This window comes from Apodemus sylvaticus, chromosome 2, assembly GCF_947179515.1.
Source record: "Apodemus sylvaticus chromosome 2, mApoSyl1.1, whole genome shotgun sequence".
NCBI classification, from domain to species: domain Eukaryota; kingdom Metazoa; phylum Chordata; class Mammalia; order Rodentia; family Muridae; genus Apodemus; species Apodemus sylvaticus.
This window is the reverse complement of record NC_067473.1, coordinates 166553264-166566728: the sequence shown is the minus strand read 5'-3', so window position 1 is coordinate 166566728 and position 13465 is coordinate 166553264. Positions and strand designations below refer to the sequence as shown.

At 37.4% G+C, this 13465-nt stretch overlaps 3 protein-coding genes across 29 annotated transcripts in view; all 3 read left to right on the top strand.

The window, feature by feature from the left end:
* The window catches only part of LOC127679301 (killer cell lectin-like receptor 5), a 403713-nt gene that overhangs the window by 134930 nt on the left and 255318 nt on the right, over window positions 1-13465 (top strand). For 2 of the 25 annotated variants that reach the window (XM_052175056.1, XM_052175054.1), the window contains exon 8: window positions 5350-5554. The exons of the other annotated variants lie outside the window; for them this stretch is intronic. The gene's annotated coding sequence lies outside the window, so the exon portion shown is untranslated. Of the gene's footprint in view, window positions 1-5349; window positions 5555-13465 lie in introns of those variants that run through there. 25 annotated transcript variants of the gene reach the window in all.
* The window catches only part of LOC127679308 (killer cell lectin-like receptor 4), a 47905-nt gene that overhangs the window by 11975 nt on the left and 22465 nt on the right, over window positions 1-13465 (top strand). Inside the window, exons 7-8 of one of the 2 annotated variants that reach the window (XM_052175076.1) lie at window positions 5130-5270; window positions 5350-5554. In XM_052175076.1, coding sequence (XP_052031036.1) covers window positions 5130-5250 — 121 coding nt within the window. In that variant the 3' untranslated portion in view covers window positions 5251-5270; window positions 5350-5554. Of the gene's footprint in view, window positions 1-5129; window positions 5271-5349; window positions 5555-13465 lie in introns of those variants that run through there. The other variant, XM_052175077.1, reaches the window with a different exon arrangement.
* LOC127679309 (killer cell lectin-like receptor 5) overlaps window positions 12348-13465 on the top strand; it is a 46287-nt gene continuing 45169 nt past the window's right edge. For both annotated transcript variants that reach the window (XM_052175079.1, XM_052175078.1), the window contains exon 1: window positions 12348-12436. The gene's annotated coding sequence lies outside the window, so the exon portion shown is untranslated. The remainder of the gene's footprint in view (window positions 12437-13465) is intronic.

Below are 13465 nucleotides of genomic sequence, written 5' to 3'. Positions count from 1 at the left end.
TCTTCAGCAGCTACAGAAACTATCTGAGGCATGGTATCCAGAGTGATAAGATTCTCAGGAATATTTTGCTCAGTGCCTTGGAACATAGTTGGTCTGGTTCTAGGTCAATTATATTATAAATGTAGCTCTGTCAGTCTAGACAGCTAAGTTCTGGAAAATATCTTCCTCTCTTTTCTTGAAGGACACTCTTAAGCAGGCTGTTACAGAAGTGGACTGAGCACAGACAGTCTTATAAGATGTATTAACAAGTTTTAATCACAGAGATTATTAGCATTGTTATTAATTTTTTTCTATATAAATTATCATTTCACACAGACTATCCCTAGTCTTCAGACTCTTTCTCCCAAGCACTTGGATTTCTGGTATTTGTCTCTGTGACTTGCCACAGAGTTAATAGATTTGTTACAGCCTATAGAAGCATACAGAGTCAGAGATGAACAAGTGGTAACATTTATAGTGAGGTATCAGAGGGAGAGAAGATGCTTGCTTCCAAGTTAAGATACCTTTGTGGACCTTGACTATGCTACAGAACTGTCTCCTGATGTCTCCTGATGATAGCATTCATACTAGAGCCAGATCTGAGGTTTGAGAAGGGAGATCAGCTGTGAAAAGGTTCCTGCAGCAACCACAATCATTTACTCCAGTGGGAGGCACAGAATCTTGCTCATCTGTTACAATGCCATCTTCTAATAATCCCAGTGAGCAGCATGCACCTCACTTATGTTTCTTGTGCACAGGTCTAGGAAAGCATCATTATGGGAGTAAAGTTAAGATCTCATGATGCAGCCTTTGTGTTTCATGTGTATTTGTAAAAAGTGTCTGTTAGAACCTTTTCCTCTTTGCCCATGTTCAATACACATCCTTTGTTGACTGAACCAAAATAAAATCTCTTGACTGGCTATGGGTCCACTAATTCCTTTTTTGTGTGCCACAAAGAAACCAGTTATTTTTGAAACATTTTATTTTTTGGAATTAATTTTTATTTATTCGATATATTTTTATTTACATTTCAAATGATTTCCCCTTTTCTGGCTCCCCACTCCCCAAAAGTCCCATAAGCCCTCCTCCCTCAGCCTGTTTCCCCATCCACCCCCTTCCCACTTCCCTGTTCTGGTATTCCCCTATACTGCTGCATTGAGTCGTTCCAGAACCAGGGGCCACTCCTCCATTCTTCTTGGACATCATTTAATATGTAATAGCCAGAAGCTGGAAAGAACCCAGGTGTCCCTCAACTGAGGAATGGATACAAAAAAATGTGGTATATACACAATGGAGTACTATTCAGCCATTAGAAACAATGAATTCATGAAATTCTTAGACAAATGGATGGAGCTTGAGAACATCATACTAAGTGAGGTAACCCAGTCTCAAAAGATCAATCATGGTATGCACTCACTAATAAGTGGATATTAGCCTAGAAAGTTGGAATACCCAAGATATAATCCACATATTAAATGATGTCCAAGAATGGAGGAGTATCTCCCCTCTCCTGTCTGTTATTGATGGCCACCTTAGTTTTATTTATCTTCCCTTTTTGCTCCTAGAGCAAATCTAAATACTGTTTCTCCCTGCTTTAAATCCAAGGTTAAAATAAGGTGATCATTTGTTAAAGTTTTATCCCTTTGCCATTTCAGCTTTAAGGAACTTGTTCGATGTCTACATTTATTCGGTATTCTTTGACATAAATTCTCATTAGGCTAGCCTGGTACAAATTCACTGTATTTAAAAAACATGCTTTGAATTTCTGACATATATATTCTTTATATTTCAAATGTCATTCCCTTTCCAAGTCTCTTCTCCAGAAACCCCTACCCTATCCCCTTCCTCCTTCCTCTATTAGGGTGCTCACCCATGCACCCACTTCCACCTTCCCACCCTGGCATTCCCCTACACTGGGGCATCAAATCCCCACAGGACCGAAGGCCATTTCTCCCCATGATGTCCAACAAGGACATCTTCTCCCACATATGTGGCCAGAGTCATGGGTCTCTCCATTTGTATTCTTTGGTAGGTGGTTCAGTCCTTTGGAGCTCTGGGGTAGTCTGACAAATTGACACAGTTGCTCACCCCACAAGACTGCAAATGCCCTCAGATCCTACAATCCCTTCTCCAACTCCTCCATCAGGGACCCCTCGTTCAGTTCAATAGTTGGCTGCATTCTCCTCTGTATTTGTCAGACTCTGACAGAGCCTCTCAGGAGACAGCTATATCAGGTTGCTGTCAGCAAGCAATTTCCAACAGCATACAGTTTGGTAACTGTATATGGGATGTATTCCCAGATGAGGCAGTCTCTGGATGGCCTTTCCTCAGTCTCTGTTGCACACTTTGTCCACACTTTTTTCTTCCTTCTTCTTGTCCTTCATAGGGTCTGTGAATTGTATCTTGGTTTTTCTGAGCTTTTGGGCTAATATCCACTTGACAGTGGATATTAGATGTCATTCAGTACATACCATGTGTGTTCTTTTGTGACTGAATTACCTCACTCAGAATATTTTCTAGTTCCATCCATTTGTCTGTGAATTTCATGAACTTGATGTTTTTAATAGCTAAGTATTATCCCATTGCATAAATGTACCACATTTTTCTGTATCAAATTCTCTATTGAGGGACATCTGGGTTGTTTCCAGCTTGTTGCTATTATAAATGTGGCTGCTATGAACATAGTGGAGTATGTGTGTTATTCCATGTTGAATCATATCCTGGGTATATGTCCAGGAGTGATGTAGCTGTGTCCTCAAATAACACTATGTACAATTTTCTGAGGAACTGCCAGACTGATTTCCAGAGTCGTTGTACCAGCTTGCAATCCCACCAACAATAGAGGAGAGTGTTCTACTGTCTCCACATCCTTGACAGCATCTGCTGTCAACTGAGTTTTTGATCTTAGCCATTCTGACTGGTTTGAGGTAGAATCTCTGGGTTGTTTTGATTTGCATTTCCCACTAAGGATATTGATCATTTGTTTAGGGGTTTCTCAGCCATTTGGAATTCCTCAGTTGAGAATTCTATGTTTAGCTCTGTACCACATTCTTAATAGGGTTTGTTTCTCTGGAGTATAACTTCTTGAATTCTTTGGGCCTCCCCTTGAGTTGGATCCCACTTTGGGCCTGTCTCTGGACTTTCTTTACTTCAAGTTCCTCTCCATTTCCATTCCTGAAGTTCTTTTAGACAGGAACAATTATGGGTCAGAGTTTTGACTGTGGAATGGCAAACCCTCCTCCATTGATGCCCTGACTTTCTGCTGGAGATGGGCACTACAAGTTCCCTCTCCCTACAGTAGGGCCTCTCCCTACTAAGGTCCCTCCTTTTAATTCCTGAAAGTCTCTTGCCTCCCAGGTCTTTGGTACATTCTAGAAGGTCCCCCCAACCTCCTACTTCCTGAGGTTGCCTGTTTCCATTCTTTCTGCTGGCCCTCATGTATTTCAGTCCTTTCCCCCCATCCAACACTGGATCATGTTTCCCTCTTCCAACTTTTCCTGTCCACTTTCTCTCCCAAGTCCCTCCCTGTCTTACCCCTTGTGATTGCTTTCTTCTCCCAATATTTTTCTTCTTACAAAGCATTTTTGTATTGCACAAATTTTCCACAAAATTTCTCTATTCATATGTCAACATAAAGTGTATTTCTAAACTCTGACAATTATGAATTTTTGACAGTTGTAAAAGCTGTCATGTAACTTATGTTCAAGTCACCTATTAGTATAATGTGATATATATGATATAATATGATAATAATAATACATATTATTTCTTTTTATTAACTATTTTTTGTGAACACTTGGTATCTGCTTGGAACTTCTTTTTGCCTATGTTTGACATATGAGTGATATTATTTGAGTAAACCCCTGGGCATATCTCATGACTGACTTAATGTACTCAGTCATTCCTAATGTATGTTACCTCTTCTTTGCTCAACAAGCAACTTGGTTTAATTTATCTTCCATTATTTTTAAAATTCCTATATGTGGTAAATTTGAATATTCCACTTCTCTTCATCCTAAAGCCAAAATTCAGAGTGTTTTTGTTGTTGTTGTTGTTGTTGTTGTTGTTGTTGTTGTTGTTTTGGTTTGGGTTTTTGGTGAAGACTCGTCTTTTTGAAGTCTAGGTCCCAGATGGTTTTAGTGAATTTTATTCTCTTTCTCTCCTCTGACAGAGTCTCATTAACCCAGACTAGTCTAAAACTCCCTATGTATTGAAAGTTAGCCTTGAACTGTGACCCCTCTACCTTGATCCCCTCCAAACTGGAATGATGGATTATGTCCTACAATGCCTGGCTGGATATTTTATTGAGGATTTCCATTTTGAATGCATTCTATAGTCAGCTTCCTCTATTAGTGGATAAAAGAGCAACAGTGTTTCCTTGACTCTGTGAGATTTGTTCAACTTCTGCTAAGACCTCAACCTGAGGAGAAATCTCATTTCTGTTGATTTATTCAAGAGGATCTTAATTATCAATTATTAATTACCTTTTTACTTCATATTTTGCTTTGTAGCTCAGTGGCCCATATTGCACAGTCCTTCTGTTTTGATGGTAATTTGCTCTGTGTTCTAATTTATTGTTTTATTCAACTGCATTTTTAAACAAAAGGGTATTTATGGTCTCTATTACAACATCCTGCTAATATCAGAGTTCTGCTGCCTACAAGGAGTTCAGTAGATTATCACGTTTCTGTGAAGACTCTTTAGCTATGAGGTAGGCAGGAAGAATGGGAAACATTATTAGTTGCAAGCCTTCATCTGTAACTATATTTCAAATCTTCCCTTTCTCCATAAAACACAAACCTAAACACACATGTGTTTTACTGTGTTCTAGCATTTTTATTGACAAAATATAAATGTGACATCAGGTTTAGGTAAGATAATTCTTTGGAAAATAAAAAATCATATTTACCTGCTCATCAAAAAATTTGAGTGTGAAATGAGATGTAGAGTTTTGGTGTGTTCAAGAGATCATTTCTTTATAATGAGCTGAGAGACAAGAAAACATTTTGGTGATGAATTTTAGATAAACAATTCTGTATTCTGTATACTTCGGCCAATAGAATTTTTAAAATCATGACTTATTTCAGTGAATGTTCAAAATTAAACAGTTGCCTACTTTTGTTTTTGTTCTTCAATGACTTGAACATAAGGAAAGTCAATTTTTCGCCTGGAGGATGTGTATTTTTATCTAAAGCAAGACTAGAAAATACTAACTGTGATAATTACTTCCCCTGCATTTGTGGAAAAAGACTGGATAAATTTCCAGGTTAATTCTCCAACAAGAGTAAAAGGTAAAAATGAATTGTGTTGATCCTTACTTGTTTCCTGTAATAATTTGTGACTACTAACAAACAATTATTTTGATTACAGAACATAGTCTGCTGTGCAAACAGACATGAACCTGGAATCTGACTTAATAGAACGAAGACTATTTTCCTTCCTGTTGGAGACAGGACACATCTCCTCTTGTACATGGACACGCTTTGCCCCAAGTCCTTGAGAATTCTGATCTTTCTGCTTTCTTAAACTATGATAAAACTAAATAATAAATCCTAATAAACAGCCTGAAATTTCATTATTGATATGTTAAATTGTCTTAATTGAAAACCCAATTAAGAGATGATGTGAATTGTTGGTTTTGATTTCTCATGTTCATTGAGAAATCAATGATTACTGTTTTGTTTTGTTTTGATTTTTGTTTCATGTAGAACTTTTTCTCCTTCTTTTAAACATTTACTTTGTCCATAAAATATAATATCAAGTTTGGTGAACAGTTGCAAGGATAGTTCATAGAAATGCAGAATATCTTTCACCCAAGGCATTACTTGTCCTATCTTCTCACTTTAATCCATCTGTGATAATTTGAGGCCTTATAGAAAAGGTGGTAATACTTGAAGTTTGCTAAATGTAGTGGCTTACACTGTGATACTGAAAATTAGAAAGCTAAGACATGATTGCTGAAAAATGAATATAGCAGGAGCCTATGTCATAAAACCAAAGAAACAAAAATATAAAAAAATAAGGCACACATGTCCCTCAATATTTTCCAGGGACAAGACTTTATATTATACAACTGTAACCAAATGGTCCAACTCAGGACAATTAGTACTGATACAGTAATGTGTTTTAATTGAAGATCCATGTACCTATCTGCTAACCTGTTAAATTCCACTTTAGTTTTCTCCATGTTCAGGTTCCATGTATTCAGAGATGGTGTCATTTTAATGTCCTGTTCTCCTGAATAGTTTTCTGTTTTCTGGTGTGGTGTTTTTGTTTGTTTTTGTTTCTTTTGTTTTGCTTATTTGTTTTCAGATAGCTTTTTTATGTGCTAGCCTGGCTGTCCTGGAAGGCTCTCTGTAGAACAGATTGACATGAACTCAAATTCATTTGTCTCTGCCTCCTGAATGCTGAGATTAGAGGCATGCTTGTGTTCTTTTAACCTTGCTATTTTGTAAATCAACTTTTGGAGTGAAACAGTGTAAGAAAAAAAAGACCTACCTTGCACAAAATCTTTTCTATATCATTTCAATTTTACATATGTGTTGCCAAAGCTGGTAAAACTTCTTTGGAAATAAATCTTGAAGTTCCTCACAAAATTAGACATACTTCTACCTGAAAACCCAGCTATACCACTACTGCATATACAACCAAAACATATTCTAACATAAAACAAGGACACACACTTAACTATGTAGAGCATCCTTATTTATAAGAGCCAGACACTGGAAACAACCCAGATGTCCTTCAACAGAGGAGTGGATATGGAAAATGTGGTACATTCACACAGTGGAGTACTACTCAGCTATCAAAAAACAATGACTTCATGAAATTCACAGGCAAATGGATGGAACTAACAAATATCATTATGAATAAGGTAAGTGGGAGACAAAAGAACACACATTGTATGTACTCACTAATAAGTGCAGATAAACCAAAAGCTCAGAATACCCAAAATAAAACCTACAAACCATATGGAGCTGAAGAAGAAGGAAGACCAAAGTGTAGATGCTTCAATTCTACATAGAAGGGGGAACAAAATAATCACAGGTAGTAAATGGATGGAGGTAACTGGAAGGGAGAAAGGAGGTGAAGGGAAAAAAGAGGGGGCAGGATTAGATATTGGAAAGGACAGAAGAAAAGTACAGAGGGTCAGAAAAATCAAAGAAAAATATGTAGTGTTACCTAAAATATGTTCTGCCAAATCACAAGAAAACCTGTTTCACTATTTTCATAGTGGATTTATTGGTAATAAAAAATATATGCAACAACTTATATGCCCCTCAACTGAAAAATGGATAAAGAATATGTGGTATATCTAAACAATTGTTTATTCAGCTAATAAAAACAAAAAAAATTTCAGGGAAATGAATGGAACTAAAAAATATCATAAAAAGTGAGATAACTGTGACTCAGAAAGACATAATGGTATGAATTCACTTATAAGTGGACATTAGCCATAAACTACAAGATAACTATGCTACAATTCACAGATTCAAAGAAACTAAGTCACAAGGAAGACTCATGTTAATATGCTAATATCTCACTCAGAATGTTAATAAAATATGCATCATAGGTGGATGAATAGAGTGACATAGGTGAAAGAGTGGGTGAAGAAGGGAATGGGGATGAGGATCCAGTGTGGTGGTGGTGGGGTAGAGTTAAGGGCTGAGAGAGAGAAAAGAATTCAATACAAGGGCATCTCTGGGAATAGCCTGAGACCTGGAATGGGAGAAGATCCTAGTATTTATGGGATTCACCCTTGTTGAGACTCTTGGCAGGTGATGATATGGAGACTGAAGTAGCCCCCTTTTGGGACTTCCAGTGCAGGAAAATGGACACCAAACTACCTATAATACCTTTGTCACAAATTTTGTCCAGTCTACAAGAAACACTTGAATTAAGATGAAGCAGAAATGATAGGAATTGCCAACCAATGACTACCCAACCTGATACCCATTCCTTGGGAAAGAACGAAACCCTGATACATTAATGATACTCTTCTGTGCATTCAGAGTGTGGCCTAGCATATCTATCTTCTGAGAGACCTCATCCAGCAGCTGATAAAAACATATGTAGAGGATCCAGAGCCAAATATTAGACAAGGCTCAAGGAGTCTTGTGGAAGAGTGGGATATAGGATTGAGGGAATCTGAGAGGTAAAGGAAGACCTACAGAGAAAACTGTTCTGGAAATATGGGGCCTCACAGAGCCTGAACCAAAAACCAAAGAGCATGCAAGGGCTGGACCCATCCCTCAATCAGCTCTCCATATGGTCTCTACAGGTTCTTTCTCCCATTTGTTGGGTATTTCTGCTAATTCCATAACTGATGTTTCCTGGGAGCATCTCTTTTCTAGCATCTGGAACTTTCTGGGGGCTACCATCAGTTCCCTATATCCCACTGCTATATACCTCATTTTAATTCCCTGACCTTCTATACATCTCCCCAGTCTCCTCCCACACCTGATCCATCGCCCCTCTTTTCCTCCTCCCTCCTCTCTCCTACTCCCAAGTCCCTCACTCTTGTGATTATTTTGTTCTTACCCCTGGAGGATTTCCCCTTCTTTGTGGAAACATAGAACGGTTAGTGGGAGAAGGGGCATGTGAGAGTGGGAGTGGGATGAGAAGAGGGAGTGGTAAATAAATAAATAAATTATTGGGAAAAAATGAAAGAAAAGAATGAAATGAAAAATATCAAAACCTGAGCCACGTATCAAATCAGAAAGAGTTCCTCTGTGGTTTCTGCTTAGAGCCTTCACCTAAATTCTAATTCTGTATTCCTTTAACACTCAGGAGTGAAATGTAAGATAAAATAATCCCTTCCTTCCTAAGTTTGTTTGGTTCAGTGTCCATAATGAGACAGAGACATGGGATAAGGGAGATACCTAAGAATCACTGGGGGTGATGTAGCTGTGACTCACTATATAGGGATACTGAATCTAAAGAGGCCTATGAGGGCCATTTCTATTCAAACTAGTGACCCCAAGACAACATATATAGGGATTTCTTAGTTCTGCACATGCTGTAGGTTAACAACACATGAATCACAAGGCAGAGTAGAAGACCCATTTATTTTTGTGGATCTCCTGGCTGGCATCTCAACCCTTGGAGTAGATCCACAGTATTTGTCTCTCACTCTCTCACTGTGTGTGTGTGTGTGTGTGTGTGTGTGTGTGTGTGCTTATGAATGTTTTTGCTGTTGTTTACTTTTTCAAAAAAATTAATTTAAAAGAAATAGCTAAAGAAAACAATAATGTCTTCATGTTTTTCACTTTTGTTTTACTACCTGTTCATGTGAGTTAAGTACTTCCTGTTTCATGCAGCACTTTAGTCAAAGAAACAAAACTAGAGTGTCAATCAATTCCATTCTATCTGAAGTCACTATATCTTTCAATGCTAATTGTGCTCCTTAATAGTTTATATTTTTCTATAAATTCAGAGCTCAGTTGTACAGAGCTTAGAGAAAGCTTCTACTATTTGGCTGTCCAGTTATGACCATTTCCCTATCTCTCTCCAAACAAATAACAAACAAAAATACCCACTCTGTGTTCAGTATCAATTAACTACATTTAACCTTCATCAGTCAACTGATAGTCCTCTCATTTCCTGCTAATGTTATGGCCACAGTAATGAACAAACTGCTTTGGAGTTCTTGGTCGTGTTTATGCATGATGTTAGCGATGGCAACCTATATGCAGAAAACACAATGAACTGTGCCATGTGCATGTGCCTAGACTCTGTGATAAGGATGACATCCTCTAATCAGAGATATGGATTCAAAAAGGTTTCAGCACTCTTAATATTTCCATGGTCAGTGTGACATAAATCTCTCAGATGAGGGAGGAATGTGGATTTCTAGAGCAGCAATTGCTCAGGGCTTTAGATGTGTCAGTTTTTCACGTAACCTTCCTATCCAGGTCTTCAAAACACCTGCACTCTTTGAACTGGTCAGGTAGGAAATCTAACCCGTTATTTGTCTTAGAGAATCTTTGGAAGGATAAAGGATAAAAGCTTTCTCTTGTAAACTCTGAGATTTTGTCTATATTCCTAATTCGTTTCTTAAAACCTAGGAAGTAGATGACACATTCTTGATGTCACATGAAAACACAGGCTTGAATAACTAGTACTTTCCTTACATTTACATGCTAAGCAAAGATTGGAGTGCTGCACTAGAACTAACACAGGTTACTTAGAAGGCCAGAGCTAGACTTTGGTAAGATAATTACTCCCAGATCCACACCATTACAAATGTCCCCACTTTTCTGTTCTTTAAGTCAGTCTTTGCTGAAATAGAGACTTTCAGGGAATTCTCATCACAAATCTTTGGTCAAAATTCACAAAAAATCACCCCAACTCTACTCTAAGAATTCAGTTGTGAGTATTTTCATGCCTACTGATAGACTGTAAGTTAACTAGTTATCATATAATATTATATATCAGAGTTCCTTAAATGTATATCTCTCTGAGTCCCATGACTTCATGCATTAAATGTCTTTCTTACTATGTTCTAAAGTATAACCCATGTATATTTTAAATGAACAACAGCATAATACTATAAAACAACTGGAATGTTCAGCAGTGGAGGATTATCTAATTAATTTATGCTGTATATGTGATCAATAAAAACATATGATGTTAGATATATTGAGATACAGTTATATAAAACGAAGAAATGCTTATTATTTACTAGAAAAGTTGCTATCAGAAAAATGAATCATATTTGTGTAGTGGTGTACAGCTATAATTCCAAGAAAGAAAAGAATGAGGACAGTGGACTATGAGTATGTGGTCAGCCACATAGTAAGATACAACAACTATCTCACACAACAATACCAACCACAAAAACTATGTGCAAATCAAAATAAAACACCAGCACAAAATAAAACCATGGCCTGGGTGCTTTACTCAGTGAAAGAGATTTTCTGAGCATGCTCATTGCCTTAGATTCACTATCCCAGTACCATGAAAACATCAATATATATATATATATATATATATATATATATATACACATATATATATATATTTCATATAATATATATTTCATATATATTATATGAAAACACCTCCATATAGAATGACACCAGGCCTAAATGGGTTGATCTTAGCTGAAATACACTACAAAGGGGAGAGAGAACTTGTAGAAACCATATTTAGCTGTTAGATACTGCTCCCAGTTGCCCCACATCCCCAGTTAAGGGATGTGGTCACCCACCCAACTCAAAATTTTTAACATAGAATTGCTCCTGTCAAAAAAAAATGCAGCGATGAAGATTGGAGCAGAGACTGAAAGAAAGGCAATCCAGAGACTGCCCCATCTAGGCAGGCATCCATCCCATATGCAGGGACAAAATCCAGACATTATTGCTGATGCCAAGAAGTGCTTGCTGACAGAAGCCTGGTATGACTGACTTCTGAGAGGCCCTGCCAGAGCCTGACCAAAAGAGATGCTGATGCTTGCGGCCAACCATCATACTGAGTGTGAGGACCCCTATGGGGGAGTTAGTGGAAGGCCCAAAGGGGCTGGAGGGATTTGCAACCTCATAGGAAGAGCAAAGATATCAAACAACCAGATCCCCCATAGCTCCTAGGGACTAAACCACTAACCAAAGAAGAAGGGACCTATGACTCCAGCTGCTTATGTAGCAGAAGATTGTCTTATCTGGCATTAATGTGAGAAGAGGGCCTTTGTTCTATGAAGACTTGATTCCCCAATGGAGGGAAATGTTGTGCAATGAGGTGGGAATAGGTGTGTGTGTGTGTGTGTGTGTGTGTGTGTGTGTGTGTGTGTGTGTGTGTGAGAGAGAGCTCCCTCATAGAAGCAGGGGGCAGAGAGAATATAAAAGGGTCTTTGGGGAAGGAAAATGAGGACGAGGCATAAAATTTGAAATGTAAGTACATAAAATAATCAATAACAGAAAAAATAATGTCAAAAATATCTAGAAGAAGATAAAGGAAGATTTAACTAGTGGAAATGTAAGTGCTTTAAGGTATCCCTAATACATCCTCAGCTGCAATTAGCATAATTCAAATTCAAGGAGTAACTTAAAAAATAGTAACGTAAGAGAAAATTTCCAACAGCTTATTACAAAACTGGAGCTGAGGAACATCAGTCCCTCATTTTTCTAGTTGTTCTGCTAAGGACTCTGGTTTTTCTTTCTGCATGAGTGCTCATCTTCTCTGTCTTCCAGTGTCAATTAAGACTTATTTTGCAGCATCTCACACAATATGTTGCTTCTCACCTTTAGTCTCACAGTCAGGTTTCAAAAGCAATTTCCTCTTTTTGCTTTGGTCAAGAGGAGGGGCAGAAAATCATGAGGTTGAGTATCATTCAGGAAATTTATTTCTGACTTTCTTCTTGGTGCCAGTTACTGTATACAGACCAGGAAAGCCAACCAGTTACTCACAAAATTGAGGGATTAATTACCTTCACCTGAATCTATTCAAGGTAGAGACACAGGTAACAATAACTGTTCTAATTTATTTTCTATCAAATGGTCAAATATATTCTAGAGAATTTCACATGCTGTGACATGAAAGCGGGATTGAAGGGGAAGAGCTGTTTTTTTGTGTTAGATCTGGGTAACTCTGGCAGCATGCGAAAACTATTATTCTGCACTGATTATTTTCTTTGTGAGTATGCTATGACTTGTGTTGTGTGCTAGGAAATTAAGGTAGAGGAAACTATGATGTTCATTAGTCTTTAACTTTGTCAAATCTTTATATATTGTTTATCTTAAAGATTTCCCAATAGGAGCCAGATAAAATGGGTAATTTCTCTAACACCCAACATTGGAATGTTATCTTCTGGACACATGCATCTCGGCTGGTTCAGGGCTACCTCATAAGCAATAATTAAAAAATAATAATTTTGAAAAGGAATTAAGTATTGAAAGGATTATTTTCAGCCAAAAAACAAGGCAAAAAGTAAGTCCTTACAGAAAACTTCATTAATTAAAAAAAAAAAAAGAACTATATAAGAATGACGAAACATGCCCAGCATTTTTTTCCTTATTTTCTGCTGGTTCCCCCTCAGATATTAATGTAAGAGTAAGGGCAGTTATAAATACATACTATTTACTGATACATTGATAACTATTATCAGATTGTAACCTTCATGTGCATTAGCTCATGTATGTTGCATAGTGACAAAATATATTTTCATATATCCTCCTCTTGCAATATCATGTATGAGTATATTATATGTGAAATGATTATGTACATTGAATGATTTAAGATTGAAACTTCATATTGTATTTCTATTTCTCACTATGATCTTCCCACACCCCAACCAGTAATATACACTTTTCTACTTTTCTGGTTGCTGAAGTTACGGAAGTTTACAAATCATTTCTGAAGATATTGAGCCAAGACTCTCGGATGAGAAGGAATATTCAGTATTGCCTTTCTGGGTCTGGATTAGGCCACCCAGTAGGAACTTTTCCAGTCAAATCCATTTACTAGGTCCAACCACAAATTGGATGGTGTA